Source organism: Athene cunicularia (assembly GCF_003259725.1).
Source record: "Athene cunicularia isolate RWA chromosome 4 unlocalized genomic scaffold, athCun1 chr4_part3, whole genome shotgun sequence".
Classification (NCBI taxonomy): domain Eukaryota; kingdom Metazoa; phylum Chordata; class Aves; order Strigiformes; family Strigidae; genus Athene; species Athene cunicularia.
In genome coordinates this window covers 23,210,971-23,235,377 of record NW_020799100.1, presented here as the reverse complement: position 1 = coordinate 23,235,377, position 24,407 = coordinate 23,210,971, and the positions used below count along the sequence as shown (strand labels likewise).

The following is a 24,407-nucleotide window of genomic DNA, read 5'->3' as shown; positions in this document are numbered from 1 at the left end:
AATTATGACGCTTTCATTCATGTGTTTAGGAGTCGTTGAGTAAATATTGTCCCTGATTTACAGTTAGGCCAAGCAACTTGACCAAGGCAGGCTGTGGAGGAACCGGATGAAATGTTCTCACTCTGGTGAGTGCTTGGAAGATAAGGAGAGGGTAAGCTGGGACCTTGCAGTTCCTTGGCGTTTTGATTCGCGATTCATGTGAAGACTTGCCCAATACTTAGTGAGCAGCATCAGAAGTCACACCTTGGTCTTTGAGACCTTTGCCAGAAAAATCCAAACAAAGGAATTTTTTCCAGTGCCTGACGGCTCTCTGCCAAGCAGCTAATGTTCTTTCCATTCTTCACAGATATCCTAGCACGGTCCCACGCTGATGGTTTGGCGATGTGTAAGGTCTGAAGTTCACTGAGGCAGCTGGAGTTCTCTGCAGGCTTCAGTCGATGCCCAGATCCAATCCAGGGGAGCAGTGGGCCATCGGTACTTCTGCAGTCAGGTCCGTGGTGGTTTCTGATTGATTAACGCTTGCCATCCAAAGGAGGATGGATTACCATTGCATAACAGAGTTCGTTAACTTAAAAGCACGAGTTGATGAAGCAATGCTATACAGAATAATTATTTCCCAATAATCTAAATAACTTAAAAGCTCAAATTTACTTTCATCATAGAATTTCTGTAGCAGCGTTTTCTCGTGCATATGATTGAACTCCGTCCATGAGACACAATCAGCCCGGGGAGCTCACCGCAGCGATGGGTTTGTCATGGATCCATCATTCCAGAAGTTCAAAGAGGAGGTTGTTAATTGTCTCTCTGATCTGTGCTTTGCCTGAGATAATCTTAGGTGGTTTTGGCAGCCTTTCCAGCCTTCAGATTTCCAAACTGACAAAAATCTTGGAGTCTGAGTGATGACTGGCTGCTGTTATCCCTTGTTGCTGCTAAGACGTTAGCTCCTGTTTCACTCAGACATTCAGTTATCTTTAGATACCAGCATTGTTTTCTTGCTTTGCAGCAGAGAAAATATGCAGTAGTGATGATTTCTCTTTATGTTATAGCCTTTTTTCCTCTATTACTTAAACACTAGCTGCTCTCTGATACGATCACAGTTTCTTGGCTGTAGATGGCTCAGTTACTGTTGTGGAATTATGTGTATTCCCCTTTGCTTTGCATGCTTTGGCATGAAAACATGACAGATTTACCTGAAGGAAAGAGAAGGTAACATCACACGGCCAACTGAGGTCTGAGAAGTGCTGGGGTAACCAAGTGTCTGTAGGTGTACACAAAGGGCTTCAATACCCACGAGTAATTGTGGTAGTCTGCTTCCAGAATGGTGAGTTTGGGTACACGACTGAGCATCTGTTAACAATATGAATAATTTCAGAAGTATGCAGCCATGGGAGCTGTATAATATCATGCTTGCATCTCGCTGAAGAGCAGATCCCTCTAGTTACCCGAGCGGGGTGGAGGTCACCAGTGCAAGTGCAGAGTATAAAATAGCAAACAGGAACAAAGTACTGAGGTTCATTATTTACCGGTAGAACTCCCCAAATAATAGAGCTCTCAGTGGAACTTATTTTCATTATCTTCTGGCTCATTTGCTCAGAGGAAGACTTGCTGAGCTTCTTTAAACTTCCAGAAAAAAAGATTTTTCTTTTTCTCCTTCAGTCTAGTCCTTGACAACTGTGACAGACCGCTTGCAGCGAGCAGGTACCTTGTGCCCGTCACCTGGCTCTTTAAAACAGACACCTGGCTTTCTGACATGCCAGAATTTAGAAGGCATAGCTATTAAAACAGCTCCAAAACCAATCAAAAAAATGCGAACACAAATTTATAGGGAAGGAAGCGATTGCCTTTTCTGGGAAAAGCATTCTTGTGATGCGCCTGCCCCAGGCTCTGAGCAGGCTGGGCCGGGCACCAGGCAGGTGACGTTTCCCTACAGCTCTGCCAGGGATCATCTGCCTTGATTTATTCCTCCGCTCTGAATCCAGTCACAGACTTCTAGAACACCCGCCCTTTTACCTGAAGAATCTTTGAGGATCCATCTGCCAAGATACTCTCAATCACAACAGTCTGTGGTACTCACACTCGGCAGCTGGATGTACAAAGGTGAGAGGAACTCTCCCACCTGAGTGCTAAGTGAGCGTGTAACGGACCCGTGTCCTGACAGTTGCTGTCCTATTCACCTTCACCAAGATGCAAAGTCTTGAGCCTGTTTTGCACCTGCCTGTGTAAATGGAGGTGACATCATCTGATCGACAGATTCATTAATCATTCAGAAGCCAAATCCTTTGAACTTTTCTACCAGCTTCCATCCAAAAGCCACAGCACACTGCGGAAACCCCACCTAAGGACTCTCCATCACTACCAGAGCAAAGGAGTAAGTAATGGCTGTTTTAGAGATTAGAAAACAACAGATCAAAGCAACAGCATCTTTTAGTATTTCACAAGTGGAGACATATCAAAGAATGGCAGAATGGTTGAGGCTGGAAGGGAACCCCTGGAGATTATCGAGTCCAGCCCCATGCCCGAAAGCAGGATCAGCCAGAGCCGGCTGCCCAGGATCATGTGCAGGCAGGTTTTAAATATCTCCAGGGGCGGAAGCTCCACAGCCTCCCCGGGCAACTTGTGAGGACAATCACACGCTGGAACAATAAGAGTTTTTACTTAGGTTTAAATGTATTTTAGTTTGTGCCCCAAACTGACATCAGGTACAAGCCTGCACCTTCTCTTCATGTTCCGTTACGGAGGACAAGATGGAGACAAATAAGCAGCACATTTCCCCGGCTCCTTGTCCTTTGGCCCGCACGTGAAGCAGCTGCTCTCTTGTTTTTCTGCTTTAACTGTCACTGCCACAGATATTAGTGAGAAGCTATTAGCAGACGTTTCATCTCCGAGGCAGGATGCAAGCTGAGAAATACTGAAGTTCCCAAGTGTCTGAAATTAAGAGGTACAGAGGCTATATACTAGATAGTTAACAAAACCAACCAACCAACCAAGACCCAAACCGAGAAGAATACAAAAAGATGTATGGGCTAGCGGGCTTGCCACAGTGCTGTGACCATTTCAACAGCTTTATTTATTGCTAGCATTTTGGAAGGAAGGACAGAAGTGTAAGCCAGAGGATGATTAAAGAGTGAGCTGGGGAAGTTTAGATTCTTTCAGAATAAATCTGAGTAATGGACAGCAGCATTTATTATGTCTGTTTAAAGGCAAAGTAATAAGGACAAAGGGTAAAGCTGACTATGAATTCTGGTTTGTATCTGTGACTGTGCCACCCAGCTACACCCACGTGAGGTCTCTACCCTCGCTTGCCAGACCAAGAGCTTTCCAGGAGGGCGGTTTCGGGGCAGGTGGGTGGCAGCCGTGTGCGTCAGCCCCGTCCCCAGCTGCGGACAATCAGTGTGCACCCCGCGAGCAACTGCAGACAGCGCTTCCCAGAGGAGCTTCCTCCAAGCTGAATTCCTCACTCGGACACCTTCTCATCTTCTGCCAGCACCCGCTCTCCCAAACGCTGACCTCAACAGCCCCTCTGCCCACCTGGGCATTCAGCTGCCTGGCTCGAACCCCCGTTGTGCCTTTAACCCCTATTCCCCTTGCAGACCGCAAGCCTGGGCTGGGCTGTAGCAGATGCAGGCTGGTTCCTTCTTTTCAGTACAACAGGGTGCTCTCCTTGTGCTGCCCGAGGAACACAGGGCTGCCGGGTCAGTGCTCGAAGAGTCACAGCATGTCCCTGGCTTTGTCACAGCACCGCGGTAGCCAGTGCCTCACCATTTCGAGTGAGCGTTCCGAACCGGGCATGCCCTGGTGTGAGGGCAGCGTGAGAGAGGCATGTTGCTGTCCCAAGGGACACAACACACACACGAGTGTGATGATGCTCAGGATGTGCCCTCACTGTGCACCATCAGTTGTCAATACCCCACAACCTCAATCCGCTCCAATCTCCCCGCTAACTTTTCACCATGGGGAAAAACTTCGTACCACTGTACCCTTTTAATGCAGGGAAAACTGTCACTGCGTATGTTTTGCCCTGTGTTATTGTGGTCTATGGCAATAATACAAGCTCTGAGGTGAATATTTCTGTGATGAGATCTCAGAGATCCCTGAGATTCACAATCAGTACCGGATACGTTCTGCCATTCAGACTGGTACCTTGCTCGGGGCTTTGCGAAGCTGCTTACATCTCGCTGCCTTTGGACAGATGCTCTCATTCACCGCAGAAGTTACCGGTCCTAAAGACCAAAAATAAATGACACCAGGGTGCAAACTCCCCCCTAGAGGAGTCAGAGCTCAGCAGGTAACATGCAAAGAATAAAAAGGGTTCTGTAACGTGCTGTCTACCTGACAGACATTTTTTAACACAAAACCACCTGCGTGTTGTACCATCCATCTTGTCAGCTGAAAAGGAACATCACTGATGTCTGCAGTGCTCCCCAACTCCTTTCATGCCTCAGTGTTTGTTAAGCTCTTGAACAGAAAGCTTCGGTTCGCAGCATTTTAACATCTGGGTGTAATTACCGAGTTGTGTCATCCTTCATCAGATAATGGAGGTAACTCCAGAGCAGCATAGAGGGCGTTTGTGAGAGAGCGCTCCGAGCAACAGAATCTGCAACCGGACTTCTTCGGAGCTCAAGTGCTGCTTGGTACCTCCTACGGGTGCAGATGTGTGAATCACGTTACGTTCAGAGGCGTCCCGAGCTCAGATTTCCATCTGAGGAGTTCCCAATGTGATTTACTGTATGCGCTTAAGCTGAAGCCAGTATTTCCCTCTTTGAATTACCTGATTTGTTTTCCCGGTTTGAACTTTCATCCACTTTTCAGACTATGACCATTTGTTTTTTCTTCTTTCCCTGTCTTTCTCTGACTTGCATTATTACCTACTAAATTTACAGCCTGTTTAAGTTGGTGGGCACCTTCAGAACCTGTACGTGGGTCCCATCCTCTGAGTACTTGGATGAATCACTCTTCATGCAGGATGATGCCCGCTGCCAGTGTTCCAAAATACCAACCAAACTGGAAAGCTTTACTTAGCCCGTTGAATTTAATAGTCATTTCGCAGTAACTGCAACCCAGACAAGCACCAGTATTTGCTTCTTCGTTTGTTTGTATTCATTCCTGAGCTTGGGCTGGATACTTTTTGCTGTTCCTTTCAGAAGTTTAAGTGGAATCCAGTATAAAATTAGAAACTGGATTCTGTTTACACCATTTCCCTGAACATGGTACTATTTCTCCTCTAAGAACAACAGCCACAAACCCCCTCTGACCGACGGAAGAAAGTGCTTCTGGTTTCCTCTGCGATTGAATAGACCTCGCGGTGCCCCACGGGGCCCTGTGCTGAATCTCGATAGGACGGCATGAATTATATGACCTTGCTACCTCGCCGTTTTGGTCAGCATTTCAATACCAATGCTGGGTCAGGCTTCTGAGGATCAAACCCCTTGGGGGCTCTGCCTTCAGAGCATCTCTGTAATACCCAAAAAAGGATGGTATACTGGGGGATGGGGGAGGAAGGCTGCTCATCAAAGCTATTGTCAGATGTGTTGTTCCTATTGTCAGTTTGTCACATGTGGCTTCTGTAAGAAGTCATGAGCCTGTCGCCAACCCTAAGAGTAACAAAACTGTTGTGTAGCAGATTTAGAAATGCTGCAAAGTCAAGAGAATTTTGTTATATGTGTTACAACCTCTGCAAAAGGAGCATGCCCTTAAAGTTGTATTTGATTAATTTCTTAATCAAAATGACAACAGAAGGAGGAGAAAAAAATTCCCAAACACTTCTCTGTGTGGCAGATATAGCCCAGTTGATCAACTATAGATGATATATGGCAGTTGATCAGCTATTAACTCTTTTATTTCCAGTTTCTGCTGAGGCTATCTCAGAAGAAAGTTTCCCTGACAATCCCATTTTCAGAAGGAGCTATCCTAAGCTCCACGGACAGAACTTACGGTCACCTGAACTGCAGTTATATTTGATCCGAGGACTGTATTGGGCTGCGTTAAAGAGCAGTGAAATGTTTGCAGCAGGGTTCTGCTTTCCAAGGTACTGACTTGGGGAAGGAAGTGAGCCCGGGGTCGGTGTGCAGCCGTGGCTGGGTCAGGAAGAAGGCTTTGTGTCAAACTATGAGTCTAAGTTCATGATCCTTCACAGAATTCCCACTGTGACAGAAAGAAGCTGCCACACCAACCACATCTCCGTGGCAGGCCTGGGACGGGGTGCCCACCCGCTGCGCGCTCTCTGGGTTTCATGAAGCTGAAATCCAACTTCTTTGGAATTCCTGAAGGCGTGCAAAGTTTTCAAGGGAAATTCAGATCCCATAAGAAAATTGCCATAGACAGTGGGCTCTATGCAGCTATTGCGTATGTCGTGTGTGTACAGAGACTTGTGCTGCTCCCTCTGCTCACATCAGCTGTTCAGAGTTAGAGCAGGGATCCAGCAAAGGGGCGAGCGCCGCGCTGGCTGAGCCCCTGCCCTGGAGAGGGACCCATCAGGAAATAAACGTTCTCGGAGTGTTTCCTTCAGGCACAGTAACAGGGCATTCCCTGTGTGTTTCTCACCATTGGGCTGCATTGTCTCTCTCCTTTGTTTAAAAAAAAAATGTCTCTCTTGCCTCTTTGCTCTCGGTTCCTGCTGCGTGACCTTGCTGTGACCGCAGGCTGCCTTGACAGAAATCACTAGCCGGAACGATGTGCTTTGCCAAGGCTGTCTTTATTTAGACAAGGTTTCTGCTTTCTGAATTCTCTTCTAGGATCTGAGGGACCACGAAGAACCATGCTGATGCCCCTCAAATTGTGCAGGCTGTATGGTGTGCTCAGGGCAACGGGCTTTGACCATTCCTGCCTTGTTTAGGTTCTTCTCTTAGTTGGTTTTTTTTTTACAGGGAAAACAGGAACTTCTGAATAATTTAGCAGTGTGACACACAATAAGGACTTTTTTGCTTTGAATGTAAGACTGACCTGTGGACAATCCTCCTTGGTACCAAGAGAGATAGTCAGGACAGGAGCCTGAGCTCAGATATGGCTCAGACACTCCTTTCTAGAGGAGTGGAGAATGAACTGTGCCTTCATTTTCCCTCCCTCCACCGGAACACGGCAGTCTGCAGTACAGACAGTGTATGTGCTGAGCACGTGCGTCGTAGCTGTCCGTACTCCAGGAGGGTGCAGGGTCTGACACAGCTCAGCCTCTCCGAGGCACTGTACCCGTGGACGGTATTTGTACTGCAGAGTCTGCCTTCAGAGAGAAGAAAGGTACATGGAGATCAGAAGAGCAACAGAAAACATTTTCCCAGGCCAGTGAAAAGCCAGAAATAGAGTTTTGGTTCCTGTTAAACTAACAACCTTGCCTAAATTCTTATCAAATGGGCGTAATAGATTGACATGGGTTTAATATAATCAGATTCTACACATATCGGTAACGCTTTTCTGATTAGGTGTCAAGCCTAAACCAAAGAGCCGAGATACAAAACCAAGTGTGTATAACAGAACACTTTTTTTTTTTTAAGCTGGAAACAGAATTCAGAGTTATGAGCCTGGTCCTCAGTATAGGCTGTGAATCTGTGCGGAACGACAGGAAGAGGATCCGAGCATGGCTGTTGGGTTTATATCCCCGCACGGAGGACTTGGGATGAATATTTCATCAGTTCAGAAAGGTCTGGAGAAATATCCATGATCAAAAGTACCGCTTAGCCTGGCAGAGGTTAACATCCACTTAGAGCAGAGTAGCTGTTGTGGGGCTTTCAGCTAGATAAATTCCGTTGCTTTTCCTCGTTTCTCTGCTGTGAAACCGTCCTCTATTGCTCACTTAGTCTTTTCCTTTCGTGGAGGTGGGAAACGGAGGCCTCAGACAAAACATGATTTTGGTCAGATAAGGATTTAAATCAGCCAAATAATGCTGCTGAGCGTGCAGCCTATTTAAGATTTTTATGTGCTGAAGAGAGATACCTTGTGGTAGGTGAGTAATTCATAAATCTGGAGCAGAATCCCAATAACGGGACAGCCTTGCTCTGTTACCGGTCTCGGCCTCCCTGGTGAAATCTGTCTGCGCGCCTTGCACCTTGCCTGTCAGCGGAATTTGAGAATGCCCCCTGTAGAAACAGCCTTCTCATGGTGCTTCAGTGATTTGTGTCACATAAATTGATACCAGGCGATCCACAGGCATTAGCGCGCACTCATCAGAGCCACAGCGTTACCGTCATACAGGCACAATAAATTGTAAAGCCAGGACTCCCCTTTAGTAGATCCTTTTCCCAGCTGCGTGGTTAAGTCAAGGTACAAATGCCATTTTTACCGTTAGCTTTGACTAAGCGATTGAACTGATTGTGTGCGTAATTTTGCTCAGACTGAGTTAGAGCAAAACTGATTGTTTGAATTTCTAGAAAAAAAATGGGTTATGTTAATTTTGGAGAAGGCAGAAATGAAATACTGAAATGTGTTCACACTGGTCAAAGATCTGAATTTCCTCTTCAGGTTGGAAAAACAATGATGCTGTGAGCAACGGAGAGCTGCCATGACTCTGCATTATAGAAAGTTAAGGGAGGGGACAGACGGTAGCTGCTTAAGATTCCTTTTTTTTTTTTTTTTTAAGGATATAAACTGCCTCACAGTGTGTGATGGAGAACATTTGATGCCCAGGGCGCATACACAGCAGACTCCCCCGGTTTCTAAATGGGCCTTTTAAAACAGTAGCAACGGGGTCTAATTCTAAGAAAGAAAAATGCTGGTAGTTTTAAACACTGTTGGTAAACTTGTGTATCTGTAAGTGTATACACATGTAGGCACAGGTGTGTGTGGCTGTTCTGAAAAAGGGCTGGTGGCACAAGGCGGCTGCCTCGCTAGGCTGAGGGAGGCACTGGAGGTGTGCACAGGCAAGAGAAGAGCTACAGGACAGGCAACGGGTTGGCAACGGGCCCGACACTGAGGACGCGCCTGGTGCGGGAGGGGAGGAACTGGAGCTGAGCTCTGGAGAGCAGCGGGGCCGAACAGCCCTTGGAGCGGGGACTGGAGGAGCCAGAGCAGTTACAGAAGGGGGTTAGGAGGCAGCAGAAACGCTCTGGCAGAAGGGCGGGAGGGGGAGATCCTCCAGATGGGTCTGTAGGATCCGGAGCAAGGAGCTCGTGAGGAGGGATTTACGCTGGGCGCTGCCAGAGAGCGGCCAGTGCTCGGCCGTTGGGCTGGGCTCACCGCGGTGGTTGGGAAGGGCAGATCTCAGAGGGGAGAGCGGACCAAAAGCCTTGCCTGGAAGATGGGCTGGTGGCACAGCTGGAAATCGCTCTGTTCTGGGGTTGGCTGCTCTGGGAAAGCTTCACAGACACCCCAGACCCTGATGGAAAAGGAGGGGGAGAAGGAGTGCAGGGCGGGGGGAGGAAATTAGCTGCAGGAAAAACTAAAACAACTGAGGCTTGCAAGTTTGGACTGAAAGACCTAAAAAGCACCAGGGGAGGTGAAAGAGTGGGTCTGGACACATGTCGGCAGTGCTGGGTAGGAAAGCCTGTGACGTTCTGCGTGCGAGGCCAGCAGGTCTGAGGGGCTGCTTGTGGCTCTCAAGGGCCCCGCAACCGCCCAGCGCTCAGCTCACCAGGCTGGGGACGGGTCCAGACGCCAAAAGGCGACAGACCAGGCGCTTCAGCAGCCCTCTCGCTGGCGGGCATCAGCCTTTCCCTGCCCTGAAGTCAAAGGGAGCCCCACAAGGATTTCGGGAGCCACGAGGTCCCTCCCGCGCGATTCCCGGTGACCTCGTCCGCGCTCTGCTGTCAGGAGATGGTGCCATCAACACCTCGCCTCTGCCCCTGCTGGGCTGCCACTGGAGCACTCCCAGGTTCAGGTCTTTCTGAGTCATCGTTGCACATATGTAACCTTTTACTAAACAAAGCATTTCGCTCCACTCAAGGAGGCGTTTCCACACGCTGGGAGCAGCCCAGCATGGGACTCTACCGTTATCTGCGCAGGAACAACCAGGCAGCTGCTCTTCTGAGCCGAGCGAAGAATGCGAGGGGCCATTAGGAGGAGGAAAAATCAAGGACAAGAACAAGCTGCAAAATCCTGGCCTAGACAAGAAACACACAAAGGTTTCCAAGTGTTGGTTGTTTTTTGTTGTTTGGGTTTGTTTGTTTTTGTTTTTGTTTTTACCAGGGGAGCTAAATATCAATGACCTACTTTAACTCTGGTTTCTCTGCTGGAATCGCCAACAGGAATAGTAAATAACTGTGCGGGTGGGTCCTGATACGTGGGAGCCCATTCATCAGTAGGTATGCCCGAAGAGCCAACACCTGGGCTTGCTGGTAATTAATACTTCTTGTAAGGAGTGTGTTCCTCAGACAATAGCTCATTCCCTCTTTCGGTGCCTGCTTCATAGGGCAGAACAAGCTCTTTATATATTCTTCACGTCAGTGATATTGATCTCCATCAGAACAGCCCCAGAAGAATGAAAGTACAATGGCAGATGGGTAGAATTACAGTACCATGCCTCGAAGCCAAGCAGTGACAGCTTAATAGACCTGCAGTAAATGAATGGCAAGGCAAAGACAATGTGCTGTGGGAACCATAAATATGTGATTATGAAATCACAAACCAGGATTCCCGAAGTGCCAACAACCTTCTGCCATTCCATTTAAAAGCCATAAATCTGCCAGGGCACAAGTTAAGTAAATTCCTCTTGGTGTATTAAATTCTTTGTTTATGGGAGGGTAATTATACCGACTCTTGGTGCAAATAGGAGATGCCCACACCAGAGCATGTACGATTATGGACATTTCCTACTAAGCCGAAAGGCTCCCTCTGACATTTGGGGAACCCCCCCTTTTCTCAGGGAGGAATAGTCTGTGCCAGCGCCGCTGGGTGCCTGCAGCCTGTTCCTTGGGGCAGAGGGAGCAGGAAGGGGTTAAAGTCTCCTGGTGGCCGGTGGTGTGGGCAGCGGTGGATCATGCAAGGTGCCAGCTGTAAACTGAACGAGGAGGTTTTCTGTGAGGGGAGTGAGGGCAGATACCAGGAACAGGAGCTGAAGGTTTCTGAGTTCTAACTTTGACTTTGACATTGACTTTTCCATGAGCTTGGAGAAAACAGAGAACTTCCCCATGGGCAGATGAATGTTCATGTCCATAACGAGGAAAGGGAGCACAGCCGGCAGCATCCCGGCAGCTCAGGCCTGCCTGCAGCTGACAGCTCTACCTCCGTTCCATTCCATAAAGTGGTGGTCAACAACGCGAGATTTTAAAACACATGCAAATTCCGGGCATAAGACCTCAGCACGAGGCTGAACTAAAACAAAGATTAAGGCCTAACGCGTTCGGTATCGACATGGCATTTTCAGAGTAACGTCTCCGGGGCAGCGGGTTGGGTCTGCGCGGGGCAGGTCGGCTCCGTCGCGGGGCAGAGCGGAGGGTCCGGCTGGGCAGGGGGCACGACCGGCCCCTGGTTGGGGAGAGCTGGCACCGCTGCCGTCACTGCCCTGCCGTCGCCAGCCTACGCGGGCCAGCAGCGCGTGAGGGAATTCAAAGTCTTCCTACGTGTTCATCCTAAAATAACCATGAAGTTCTGCACTGGAGTTGTATTCCAGGTATTCATAACGTATCTTTAAACAATATTCACGCAAAATCTTTATAGACTTTGAATACTGTCGGAGAGAAGAACTTGATGAAGAACTTTAGATGAATTCATTTGACTGAGACAAACCCCATTTCTAACCTGCCTTTATTTCTTCTTAAAAACTAAAAAAAGCAGTGTACGATAGATCCTTCCATCAGCTGCACCCCAATGACTTCATTAGACTGAAAGCAAACCGATGCTTATTCCAGGATGCATTTCATTTAAATTCTGCAAACGTTAAAGAACTCATTTGTTTCACAAGAAGCTGCACCTTTAGAACAGTGCTGTTCTGGACATCTCAAGGCAAACGGGCCGTTATTTCCAACACACCATGTGCCTGGAGCCAGGTGCCTCAATACACGTTTCGTTAGTTCAGGGGTGAGAAATATGGCTAAATGGAGAAACCTCCACTGCGGTATGTCGAACTGCGGATTCCAGGACCCATCTGCTGAAATAAAAGTAACCTCTAACGAGCATTTTCCTATCCATGTCTCCAAGTGCTCCACAGAGAAGGGTGGGAAGACCCTAGATGCTAAAATCTTATCTCTCTTTATCTGCCTGTCTGTTTATCTGTCTACATCTACAGGCTACCTGTCTAGCTGCCTGATGGCTGGCAGCCTGTCTAAAGGATTTTATATTTTTTAGTTCGTTTATAATTACTATGTTTCCTCATTCTTCTAGTGAGGGTAAAAGCCTCAGTAGCCTCATTAGCCACCACAAGGTTTGAGGTAGATCTAGTGGCAGGAATCACAGGCCATGAGCTATCAGCAGCTTGTCCAAACGAGCAACAAATGTAGGAAGCCATCACAGACACCAAATTTTTGCCCTTGTTCTTCCTTCACCTCTTCAGATGCAAGAAGCAAACACCAGCAGCACTGACAGGACCTTCTGAAACTGTCAAGAAAGTAAAGGAGCTGTGTTTGTCAAGAGAGGAGAAAGCTGGGCAGCTCGGTACCACACCGCAGTCAGCACCGTGATGGGTTGTCTGGTCAGCGTGTCGAAGTTCTACACAGAGAGCTTCTAAATTAGTCTGTTGAATTAGATACCCAAGACCATGGTCGTAAATGCGAGGGACTCTGGTTTTGAGGAGGATTCATACCCTCCCTTGGGCCCTCCTGACTCGCCGAGCAGGTTGGCCAGGACGTGGTGCTTTGCCCGGGGAAGGCCTCTCGTCCTCAGCTTGACTGTGCCCGGAGTTTGGTTCAAGGGGAAGAGTTGCTGACAGAGGCAGAGGGACTGGCCTGCCTGGGGGCACTGGGGACCTTCACTGAGGGAATTCTGTTTTTCAGGCCAGTGACCTTACACAGGGGAAAAGGACTTTTCTTTCTACTAGAAAAGAGAGCTTTTCCAACACAGCAACCCCTACCCATGCTAAGGAAGGGCAGGACTGACGTGGAAGTTCTCTTTTCTCTGTTGGGTGTTTGTGATTCATTCATCAACATGTTTTGGGTTTATTTACTATTATATCGTAGTCTCTGCAGCTGTTGGTCCTCCATTTTCCTCTCCAAATTTAAAATTTCATCCAAAATCAATAGGTTCCCACCCTTAAAAATGACTGGAAGCGTTCCCTGAAACTGATTGCGTGCAAAATGTTCTTGCGTGGCTGAGAAGATGGAGCTGGATAAGAAATTGTATTTGACTTTGCCAAATTAGTCAACACAGTGAAGGCAGCAATCAGTCAGTAAACATGAGGCAGAACCTGGCACCTTCTTGAAGATAGATAGATAGATAGATAGATAGATAGATAGATAGATAGATAGATAGATAGATAGGAGTACGGAGGCAACATGTCCCGTATTACGCAACAGGCAGCTAATACGGGTTTGCAGTGTTGTTACTGAGGTCTGGAACAAGAGCAGATAGTTTGTTGAAAATAGACTTTCTTGGCAGAGAAAAGGATGAACTGGAAATACTACACTGGCCCACTCAATACCTTTGAGACACACTGGGATTTTTCAATGAGATTTTAAATATTTGCTCTCGCACTGGTGAAAACAACTGATTCCTTTAGACCATTGTTTTTCTAAGCTCTTAAATCTTTTTCCCAGGAAGATCATGGATAAGACTTCAACCTTATCTGCAGCACTACTACACACTCCGATTCCTCCTTCTTTGATCCAGGTCTCTGATTCTTCAGGCCTGGCCAGATTGCACCAAAAAGTACAGATGGTTTGGGCTTTACGCAAACCTCAGAGCCCCGAAGATCGTGGAGGCTCAAAGACTTGCAGAAATCTCATTCTCAGACGTCCCTTCCTGGCCTCTGCTGTCTCTGCGTACCAGTCACACCGGAGAGTAAAACCAGCCAGTTCAAATTGTCTGTCCCGCGGCTCATTGGTTTGGTACCAGATGGGTTTGTGTTTCCAGGTCTAACAGCATTACTTATACATAAACCAGCCCCATGACTGCTGTTGAGATCAGTTTTCCCATGGCACTTGAGCCCAGTTTTATGACAACTGAGTTTTAGGGCTGGAGACCCTTCCAAGCTCCACCGGACGCAGAGCAGGGTGATCACGCTTCTGCGCCTGCGGGGCGACAGCGTCTGACCCGTGAGCGCAGCGCCGAGTGCGAGGACGGCAGCTGGGCTGCCGGCGCCCCGTTAGGCTGCAGGACTCTCCTGTCTGACAAAAAGCACAACGCCCCGAAGGCAAGGAGGCCGCGGAGTCTATTGCTGTGGGCAGGTCGGAAAGGGAAGAGGAAGGACTGACCACCACTAAAAGAAGAAGAGGGAGAGCAGCCTGCTGGTTTACCTCTCAGTTCCTTGGCTGCCAAAACTTGTACAGCCACTCGCCTTTCCCTTTTGCTGTGGTAAAGTTGTGGGCACCAAGGGGGAGAATCACCTCTTGGCTTTACTGTGGTCTTTGGCACATGCGCTTTTTGCATTTCTTCTAAACTTGTTTCTCCCAGGCTGAAAACATTTTGGGTTGGGATTGTTTCTGGTTTTGTTTTTTATTTTTTATTGCCACAAGGAACCCAGCTCAGGTCATGTTCAGCAGACAGTACAGATTTAAGGCACTCAAAGGTCAGTTGTGAGGCAGGACCTGAATAATGGCAATCGATTTGAAACAGGCTACTCATTTTGTTCGTTTCTACTTTATTTTGTTAACACCAAATAGGATTTTGTCTAATGGAGCAGAAAGGCAGATGCCCCTGATGAGCTGATGCGAGCAGCACTCGTCAAGAGCAAGGGAGCACTAAATAATTGGTTGAAACTCTTGGCTTCCCAGAAAATAGTATAAACAAGGTTGTCAGACAACTGACAGAATCTGACGCAAGGGACTCCATTTTCCTTTCAAGCGGTGTTTTCAGTAACATGGATGTTTTTCCTAGCTTTCAGCTGCAGACTTAAAAGCACAATACTCATCCTGCAGCAAGACAGCTCTTCTAAATCCATGCAGCTGGCCTCACATTTTTAACATATCTGAAAGCCTCCACTTTCAGCAAACCCATGGACACTGTGGAGCGTGAGCTTCAAGGGATCACAGAATGTACCAGCTTGAAGGAAACGTCGAGTGTGTGTTGATATGTGGGACTGGCTCTGTTACGTGCCCGTGCTGAACTACTGCGAGGAAAATCACATAACAGTTTAATATTCTCCCGTGGCTCGGTGGCAGTTGCCTATTTGGCACAAACAAGACCAAGTTAGTATTTCAGGCTGGCTTGGGGTAGGTTGGAACATGACGTTGCATCGATGCATTTTTGAAGGGTTACAACTGTGTCTAGATGGAATCAAAAACATGAAACGAAATTCATCAAAATAAGCAAAGTCTCGCTCTGCAGGAACTAACAGAGCTACCAAGGCATGGCTTACGCACCACCCCCCTTCCAGCCAACGACGGGCAGCGTGGGCCCGGGTTCGGGGGGAGGAGAGGAGGCCGGGCAGGAGGAAGATGTGCTGCTTGGCTCCCAGCTGCCCAGGAACCGGGACCAACAGCGTCGGGCGCCCCTTGGCCGGCGGCAGGGCAGCAGCTTGCTGTGCCTGCGGGGAGAGGGATGGCAGGTGAGGGCTGCCTCTCCCGGGGTGGCACCTGCACCTCGACTCTGGTAACCAGCCAGAGGGGCGGGCACGGGGCTGGTGAAGTCTGCAGGGAGGATAGGGCAGGGTTTCAAAACCTAGCTGGACAGAGATGGCATTTCTAGTCTCTGCTTTCAGAATAGGGCTTGATATCAAAAGGAGGGATTCCTCAGGGGAAACGGAAAAACAACAGAATAGAGATATGTGTAAGTGCTTAAAGATTGTCTTGTTTATTAGGGAGCTACAGTAACAGCAGCAAAAATGTTCTTTCTTTTAATTTTTTTTTCATTTTTATCAGTAAAACTGCCAGTTTCTTGATGTTTCAGAAAAACAAGACATCTGCCGATTTACAAGCACAAAAAGACTCCCCACATGAACTTTCAACAGTTTATGAAAGTACTCAGAACATCGCATGACGAACAATAATCAGCTCTGAAGAGGCGGCTTTGGCCAACACGGTTCCAGACACAATTACGTAAACTTTCAAAGTCAATAAGCGTCAGTTATTGGTTGAGCAAGGCACAGCCCAACACTCCGTAGCATTTCTGTGCTCGGCTCAGTCCACCCACAGGTAAGAGAAGGGTTGCGGGTGCTGACAGCTCTCCTTGCCTCCGTTCCCAAAACTTTTCAACACTAGTAGAAGGGCAGAAGGAGGCAAATCACTGAAAACCCGCTTTGCCAGCAGGTTACTCTTGTACTGCAAAGGAACACTTGGTGAGCATCAATCCATCCAGCCTCTCAGAGTTTTCTTGAGGTTATTCTCACCTCTGTGAAGGGTAGGATATGGTGCTACATCCGTCCTGGTCACTTCAGGTCCCTGCACCACAAGATTTCTTGAGTTCAATTCGCTGGAGATGCTTTGGAGACACGACACTACCCATACGGTGATTTCAGGTCAATAGTAATAGCAGGACAAAATCTATTGCATCTTTTTATGGCAGTTTATCTATACCTGCACCTGAACTCACTGACCTTGGCCATCCTTGTTTTTTTCTCATTTTTTGATGCAGTACCACCTCAGGATACCTCGTTGCCCAGGCTTCTCCCAGCTCTACACTGGGAACATGGACCTGGCAGCGGTGCTGCCTGGGGCCACGTTTCCTACGGGAATTTAGAAGTCGCAGCCCCATGTATTACCTCCCCAGCTCCTGAGGAGCTTCCAACTCTGCCCAAAACGCGTTGTGTAAGACTTGATAAATGGTGCAAATGTGTGTTTCATTAGGAATGAAGTTTCTGAAAGTTCTCAGCACGGAGGTGATTGTGTTTGATCAAACACGCCGGGCACTTCAGCCCTTTCATTCAGGTGTGTGGACAGGCCTGTTCTGAAAATCTGTCTCCAATTTGTAAGAGCAGGAAAATACGTTGTATTTTTGGAGGTGACAGGGATGAATTCGGGCAAGGAGAAGAATAACATTTCAGGTGACTGTAACTGTTCCAGAAACATTACCTAAGACATCTGCTTAGTCCTGTGTTTAAAGCGAGGTTTGTTTCAAAACAAAGGCCTTTGAAAGCCACCGTGCAGGTCTGCCGCTCCCTACGAGAGGATGCTGCCGGTTGCCGAGCAACCTGGCACTGGCCTGATGCTGCTCCCGGGCCGGGACCGGCCTGTGGATCCTGCCGCACGCCAGGAATTGATCGAGCTCATCTCCTCGAGTGCTTTCTTCTGCAGAGGTGGTGGTGCCCGATCAATGCCCCCCCGATGGACGAGGCGTGCAGGGTGCCGGAGGAGCCAGCAGGATCCTCCCGCTCAGCTGAGCCATAAGCTTGATCACACCTCACCCAGGGCGGTGGCGTGGGGCCAGGCAACCCTCCGCCTGTGGCCAGTAGCCAGGCAACCCTCCCCCAGGGAGCTCATCAGCTTCGGGCTCTCCAGGGCGAAAGCAGCGGAGTGCCGGACACCAAGAACTACAGGGGAGAGTTAAGCAATCTGTGGGCCTAAAGCAAAAGGATGCAACACGCTGAGCCACAAGAGATGTAAGACATGCTTACTGTTCAGAGTTAAAGCAGATGAAAGTGAAAACATTTTCTGCACCCATCTGCAAAGGCAATTTTTAAAGCCTCTTACCTCACCCATGTGAACCCGCTTGTCTGTCTGATCAGACAAGGCAAAGTTTGCGCTCCAAACTGACACAAATGGCCAAAATATTTAGTTCTAAGAAACGCGTTGCTTCTGTGTAGCAGAAATTAGGGAATCTAAGACTAGCAGGCTCCAGCAGTGAGGAAAAGCTGCGGGGGGCAGAAGAAATGGATGTGCGGTCCTGCCTCGTCACCCTCTGCAGGTGCTGCCCGGGCGCTGCTCGTGCTCTACGTTCTTTTGCAGTATTTGCTGTTATTTTCAATGTACCGCAAGAACGGCTCTTAATTTTCCCATACAGGCTACTGCGTCTGGAAAGGACATCATTATTTCAACACTGACGGGACATCAATAAGGCCGGTCTCTGCAGGGGTGTCCCAGGCACTGGACAGCCCGAAGAAGCAGTACACTCGGGATGATGCTGTCAGCAACGGGCTAACGGGTCCTGCCAGCAGCTCGCCTCCAGTGAGTGGGAGCAAAGCCGTTAAACTGCTATCTGCCTTACTTCACTAGAGACTAATCGCAAAAATGGATTGATTCTGCTCCTGGCGGAGTCTCCGCGGGGGTACGGCAACACCTGAGCTCTCAATGGCTGTAGATTTGTGTTCTTGAAGACCACCTAGTGTTGCCTTTTTTTTTTTTTTTTTTTCAGGAAACAAACCAAAAGAACAGCTGTTAATTGTGAACCCAGAGAGAAAGTTTTTAATGGAATGTGCCCTGTCTCTGAAAAACGGTGTTTGCTGCAGTTCTGAGCAGTCACACAGCATATTCTGAGCCAAAGCATTTTATCAGAAAAAGTGTTTTCTTGGTGTCTGATGTATTTGACAGCACTTCATAAATAATCATTTTGGTACTGATCCAGAAAAGCACTTAAGCGAGTACTTAACGTTAAGCACGTAAGTGTTTCCTAGATTTCAGTGGGATTATTTATATACTTAAAGACAAAAAAGGTGTTGAAGTGTTTTGCTGGATCAGGTCTCTTCAGCATCTCCCCCTGCCCCTAACGAGATCTCATTCTGCTCCCGATGAAGTCAGACCAAGTGCCTGCTCAGTTACACAGAATCAAGTCCATCACCTTTTTTTTTGTTTGTTTGTTTGTTTGTTTGTTTCCTGCTCGTGCATTTAAATTGCCTTTCTCTGAACTGAAGGACAAAACTCCCAGTGACATCCCCAGATCAAACCTCAGCCTTGGTGAAGGTTCCTTACAAATATCTGTAGGGGACTTTAAAATTTGCCCTTTTAAAGAATATTTCCAAACAGATACAAATTTCCTCAATACATGCTGCTGAGAGAATGGGAAAAGAAAATTGAAAGGCCCGTCAAAGTGATGTTGAGAACAGGTCATCTCCGGGATGCTGCCTGATGCCTAGAGCAGAAGGAGGGCCGGGGAAGGAGTTCCTTGTCCTACAGTCTCCCAGGGGCTGGTTTGCCCGCGCCGCCGGGCAGGCCGGGTTTCTCCCCGCCTGGGGAGGGCGGAGGGGCTGGCGCAGCTGGAGGAGGGCAGGCGCGGAACCGCTCTCCCTGCGCGCAGCCAGGGCCGGGGAACACGGGAGAAGAGAGAGCTGGATCTTCTTAATCCTTCTCTGACCTGGCAGCTGGAAGAGTCCTGCTCTGTTTATCGAGCAAGCTGTCCCTGTTGATTACAACTGCTCCTTTTTTTTTTTTTTTTTTTTTTTTTTTTTTTTTTTTTAATATGTTTTTCCCATAGCTCTAGCTGGCCGTTTCGGAGGGAGGCAGCACGCGGGCTGCAGCCCTGGCGATGAACTTGCCGTCGAGGAGAGCTGACCTGGGGGTGTGTGGGCGAGCGCAGGAGCAGCTCCACCACGGGGTGAGATTTTTTTCCTATTTCCTCCATTGCTTTTGGCTGGACACTCCCACCCTTCACCCTGCAAACCTGCACCCCCGGCTCGCATCTCCCTGAAGGCCGGGCGTTACCATGTCCATATGCGCCCGCGTTGGCCAGACGCAGCCGTCCCGGCCGAGCAGGAGAGGCCACGGGGGATCTTGGGGGCTCTCTGGGGGTGCCCGTCCCCGTGGCCCCCGGCCCCTGGCCACGTGTGTCCGTGTGTTCCGCACACACTGAAGGTGCTGCTGGCGACACCTCCTCCTGCTGCATCGCCCCGAAGCCGCGACAACCTGCAGGGGCCAACGCCAACCAGGATTCAGCTGAGCCCATCGTGCTGGATTTTAATCTGAGCCGTTATTTTATAATAGAAGTCACACGTACCTCAGTTGGAATGAGACTACTTCGTGAAAAAATACTTGTTTTCACTCATGGTTCATTTTCCATCTAAACAATACATTTCCCAGGTAGAAAAATAAGTGTCTGGGGGCAGATGAGAGGGAGGGCAGAGGGGGGGGCAGAGCTCGACCCTGCATGGGGCTGGTGCCACGCTCAGCTTCACCCCATCAGAACAGCCGATCCGCCTGCACGTCCCCCCCAAATCATCACCTGGCTACACCGCAGCCCTTTCAGACTGGGTGCCCGCCCCGACGGCTCATTTTCATGCTGTGTTATGTAACAAAACCCAAGGTATTACAACTCTAGCGCTCAGATTTCATGACTAAAGCCAAACATCACCGGAACGTCAGAAAAGAACACTTTGGTGTTTGTGAGACAGCAAAGCGAAACAAAATACTGTCAGGCCTCCTTGTTGTTTCAGCAATAAACTGCCCTGAAATGCAGGAATACCCGAGGCCCTGCCACTGGCAGCCGCGTGTGAGCTCTGAGCAAACCATCCGCAACACGTTCTTCAACTCCATCCGAAAAAAAAGCCCAGACCCGTTTGAGAGAAAGGCACTTCTCCGAAACATGTGTGGGCTCATGCTGCTGCTCATTTTTCACTAATTCGATAATTGAAACTACAGCTCAGCTCTCAGACAGAAAAAATAAACATTTGCGTAGGTTTTGCCTGGTCTTTCCATAAACGATCCGGTTTTACAGTGCTGAAATACAGTGCTCAGAATTTAAGATGTGTGCTGAGATTGGGGCTGACTTCTTAAACTGTAGAAAGTGATTTTATGGAAAGGGTTTAACTCTGCTTTAATGAAACTAGTAAAAGAACTTTGAAACACTAAAGAAAGTAACATTTTAATATTTGTGAGATAGGAACTGGGGGTAAAACACCCTCTGTGCATTAGCAGGACAGATTTTTCTGCATCAACAAAGTATAAAGATCAAAATACACAAATCCTGTAAAATATAGTGGGCACAGCCATAGACATACACACCCAGAACATTAATTAACGTTTAATATTTTTTAAAGATACATGCAAATACCCGGAAAACAAAATGCTTGCAAGATGCCTTTTCAGGGAATAAATTTTTAAAAATAATGATAAAGAAACGACCAGCTTCTTCAAATTTATGTGACAGTCTAATCACAAAACCACTTCTGAAGTAACGCGCCTTAACCCCCGCGACAATCAGTCAGAACTGAAGCGTTGGCCCTGTAAACTGACGCAAACCGTCCTGCAGACTTTCCTTCTGCTCGCCCGCTGTGACCAGCTGCGTCTCACGCACCCAGCAGCAAACTCCAGGCTGCGGGAAGAGCCGCTGCAGCCGCTGCAGAGGGAGGAGAGGCCGGGAGAGCTCCGCCAGCAGCAGCGCAAACACCAGCCCCAGGGCCAGCAGACCGCAAAGGCCCCGCAGATCCCATCCCAGACGAGGGTATCTGAATGCAGAAAGTCTGACCTGGACCCGGGGACGAATCGACGATGTTTCTTCCTTGGTGGGAACGGTGGCGTCAAAGTTTTTATGTGGCTGGTCAGAATCGCATGGGTGTACACCCCACTTTTTGTTTAAAACACAAAGCCACCTGTTTCTTAAGTGGCATTACACCGCATCTCCAATCCTCAGCTTTTTTCAATACATTTCTCAGTGCTGATCCTGAGAACCCTCCCCTTGATATTTTCCAGAGTCCGTGTATTTTACTCCAGAGCCTTGACAACCATTGGAGGCTGGAAGAGCAAACACACTGGAATCCGCATCCCCTTGGCAGGTTTCTGCATGGATCTGTGGTAACAGCTAATTTTCCAGGACAGGGGTTTTGTTTTGCATCATTTGCAGTGGTACCATAATAAGATTCAGTTGTGGCTCCTGGGTTTGTACCTCGAGGTTTTTACCATCGTCCCTGAAGCTCAGAGCAGCTCTGCAGCGAAGCTGGGCTGCCGAGCTGGCAGGGAAGGAGCGCCCACACTCCGCTGTGTCCAAGGGAAAAAGAAAAGAGGTTCTCTGAACTAATGGCACTAATCTCAGAAAATGTAGTTAAGGCTTTACACCAGCTTTTAGAAGGGCGATGCACACAGCCTTGCTCCTGCAGCCTCTCCTCTCGCCAGCCCACCCCCAGGCACGCCAAGAGCAGTTTGTGATGCAGTTACTGCGGGGCCACACAAACCCCCTCCTCGTCTCCAGGGGTTTCTTTGCATCCCTCCGAATCCCGCACCCCGTGTCCCTCACCCTGCACCCCACATCTCACCAGCACGGACACCCCGCACCCTACATCCCACTGGCACCCCTCATCCTGCACCACAGATCCCGCATCCTGTTCCCCTCATCCCATCCCCTTCATCCCACCAGCACTGGCACCCCTCATCCTGCACCCTGCCGGCACCAGCGCCCCTTATCCCGCACCCCACATCTCCCCAGCACCCCACATCCCGCCAGAACAGGCACCCTGCACCCCGCCAGCACCCCGCTGCCCCGCCGCCACCCCGGCAAATGCAGCCGGTCCAGCCCGTCTCTGTCCTGGCTGCCCCCGGCTTGATTCACCTTTTCCCTTTCACCGACATGGTGTCACTGGGGACTTGGTAGGCAAAATCGTGCCAGAAATTCAGCGCTAATCTCCCGGTATTCCCCGCCGTCCCCTTAAGGCCGATTGCCTTTATCTCCCTGCAGCCTGCATCCGTTACCCCCTTCCCTCGGCCGCTGTAAGTGCGCGGGAATCAGGACGCTGCGCCTGGAGCACGGACCCGTCGCAGGGTCGAGATAAAATTGTGCCTGTGCCTTGTTCCGCCGTCAGCCAGATGGATGGGGAATGGGCTGGGCAGAGCGAGCTGGGACTGCTCGATGTATGGGCAGAGAAATGCGGCGTGTGCTCGGAAGCTCTGCTTAAATACAGGCAGAAAACGTGCTTTGAAGTGGAGACAGGAGAGTGTTTAGGAATACAGCAGAGGTGGAAAGGTTTGTTTGAGAAAGATTCAATAAAAAATAATTTTTCTGTTGAATTAACCTCATAAAAGGAGATTAACTGTCCCTGTAGAGCAGGTAGACACCACCTAAAGCTCAGGCGGGCGAGCTGTGTCATCAGCTCTCAGCATGGCAAAATGTGTTTCTGCGTGAGAGTCGCTGCAGCGGAGGGAAACGGCGGTGAGAGCGTGTCTGCAAAGGGGTTTGTTTCTGTGCTGGCTCGGGGGTGGCCCCAGCCGCTGGCTTAGTGTGGCTTCAGCTGCGTTTGCATCGGTGGAGTTTCACATCCCCACGCTCACCCCGTGGTACCGCCTCTGCTGGGAGCAGAGATGGAAATGAGTAATTAGATTTTCCCTTTAAATTAGCACAGGGCAGCGTCTGTGCCCCAGCGCTTGTTACCTTGCTTTGAAATGCTCACAGGTTTATTGGGGCAGTGTACTAGTTATCATCCACCTGATAATTTACTTGAGGGCTTGGCAAAGAAAAAAAAAAGGGATAAAAGCAAGGCCGGGTCCGAGTGAGTCCAGCTGCGAGCGCTGTGCTGGCGGCAGGAGCTGGGTGATTCTTGGCCGGACTCGGAGGGAGGGGGGCTGAATGAAGCTGGAAACGTTCAACTGCCCAAACGCGGCCGGTGGACGACGCGGGTTTTTGAGGGCGGAAGGCTCGGCCTTGCGGGGGCTCGGCTGTTGGGGCTGGACTGGCAGCCAGCCCTGCGCAGGCGGGGCACGCCGCCCTAGGGAGGGCAGGTTTGGGGGGACGGGGGGCAGGCAACGCGTGCCTGAATCCTGCCTGGGAGACGAATAACATCTCCCTTGTAATCCCGTGGGAAGGGCGGTATCCTCCTCTTCCTCGCACACGTCCCTGTCCCCACTCCCCGTGGGGTTGGGGGGTAGCACAGACCTTTAAAATACCCTCGTCTTGTCCGTGGAGCTCCGGTGCCCGTACGGCGTTACCCGACGGCGGCGGGGGCGGACGGACGGTGCTCGAACCCGCTCTGGGTTCGGATCCAATTTCCCAATGCTGTGAGGAAAGCGGAGTGTTCCTGGTCTTGCTAAAGCCGCGGGGGTTAATGGCTGCCGGGGTGAGATCCCATCCCAGCAGAGCCTCCCTCACCTGTCCCTGCGGTGGCTGTTCGTGTTCCCCACACGGTGCCGCGGGTCGGGTACCGGCTCCCCGGGCGGCGAGGAGAGAGGGTCGTGGGTTTGTAGTAAAGGTCCCTCACCAGGGATGCTCTGCTCTGGACCCCTGCGAGCTACTAGTGCTGGGCTTAAGTAGCACAGAAAGCTTCACCCTCCCGGGCTCAGCCTCTCCCCGGGCCGCGGTGCTGGCGGCGGCCCCGTCTCCTCTGCAGGGCAAGGAGCGTTTTGGGGTGTGTTGCTCCTAGTTCTCCCCCCTTTTGTAACGGTCTCACTGTGTGCTCGTGGGATCGCATCTCTCCCCTGTGAGGGGAATCTCCTCAAAACCCCGGCTCTGCGCTGGCACAGTCCGGGTCAGGTATAGGGGGGCATTTTTTAAGTCAGAGACATCCCCCCATATATGACACTAAAGCATGAACAGTTTCTTGATATTTG

General features: G+C 49.6%; 1 protein-coding gene across 1 annotated transcript in view; it reads left to right on the top strand.

Annotated features, from left to right (window-relative positions):
* Window positions 1–17,118: 17,118 nt before the first annotated feature.
* The window catches only part of AR (androgen receptor), a 52,110-nt gene continuing 44,821 nt past the window's right edge, over window positions 17,119–24,407 (top strand). The window contains exons 1-4 of the mRNA XM_026848834.1: window positions 17,119–17,245; window positions 17,950–18,113; window positions 21,025–21,379; window positions 22,546–22,718. Coding sequence (XP_026704635.1) covers window positions 17,119–17,245; window positions 17,950–18,113; window positions 21,025–21,379; window positions 22,546–22,718 — 819 coding nt within the window. The remainder of the gene's footprint in view (window positions 17,246–17,949; window positions 18,114–21,024; window positions 21,380–22,545; window positions 22,719–24,407) is intronic.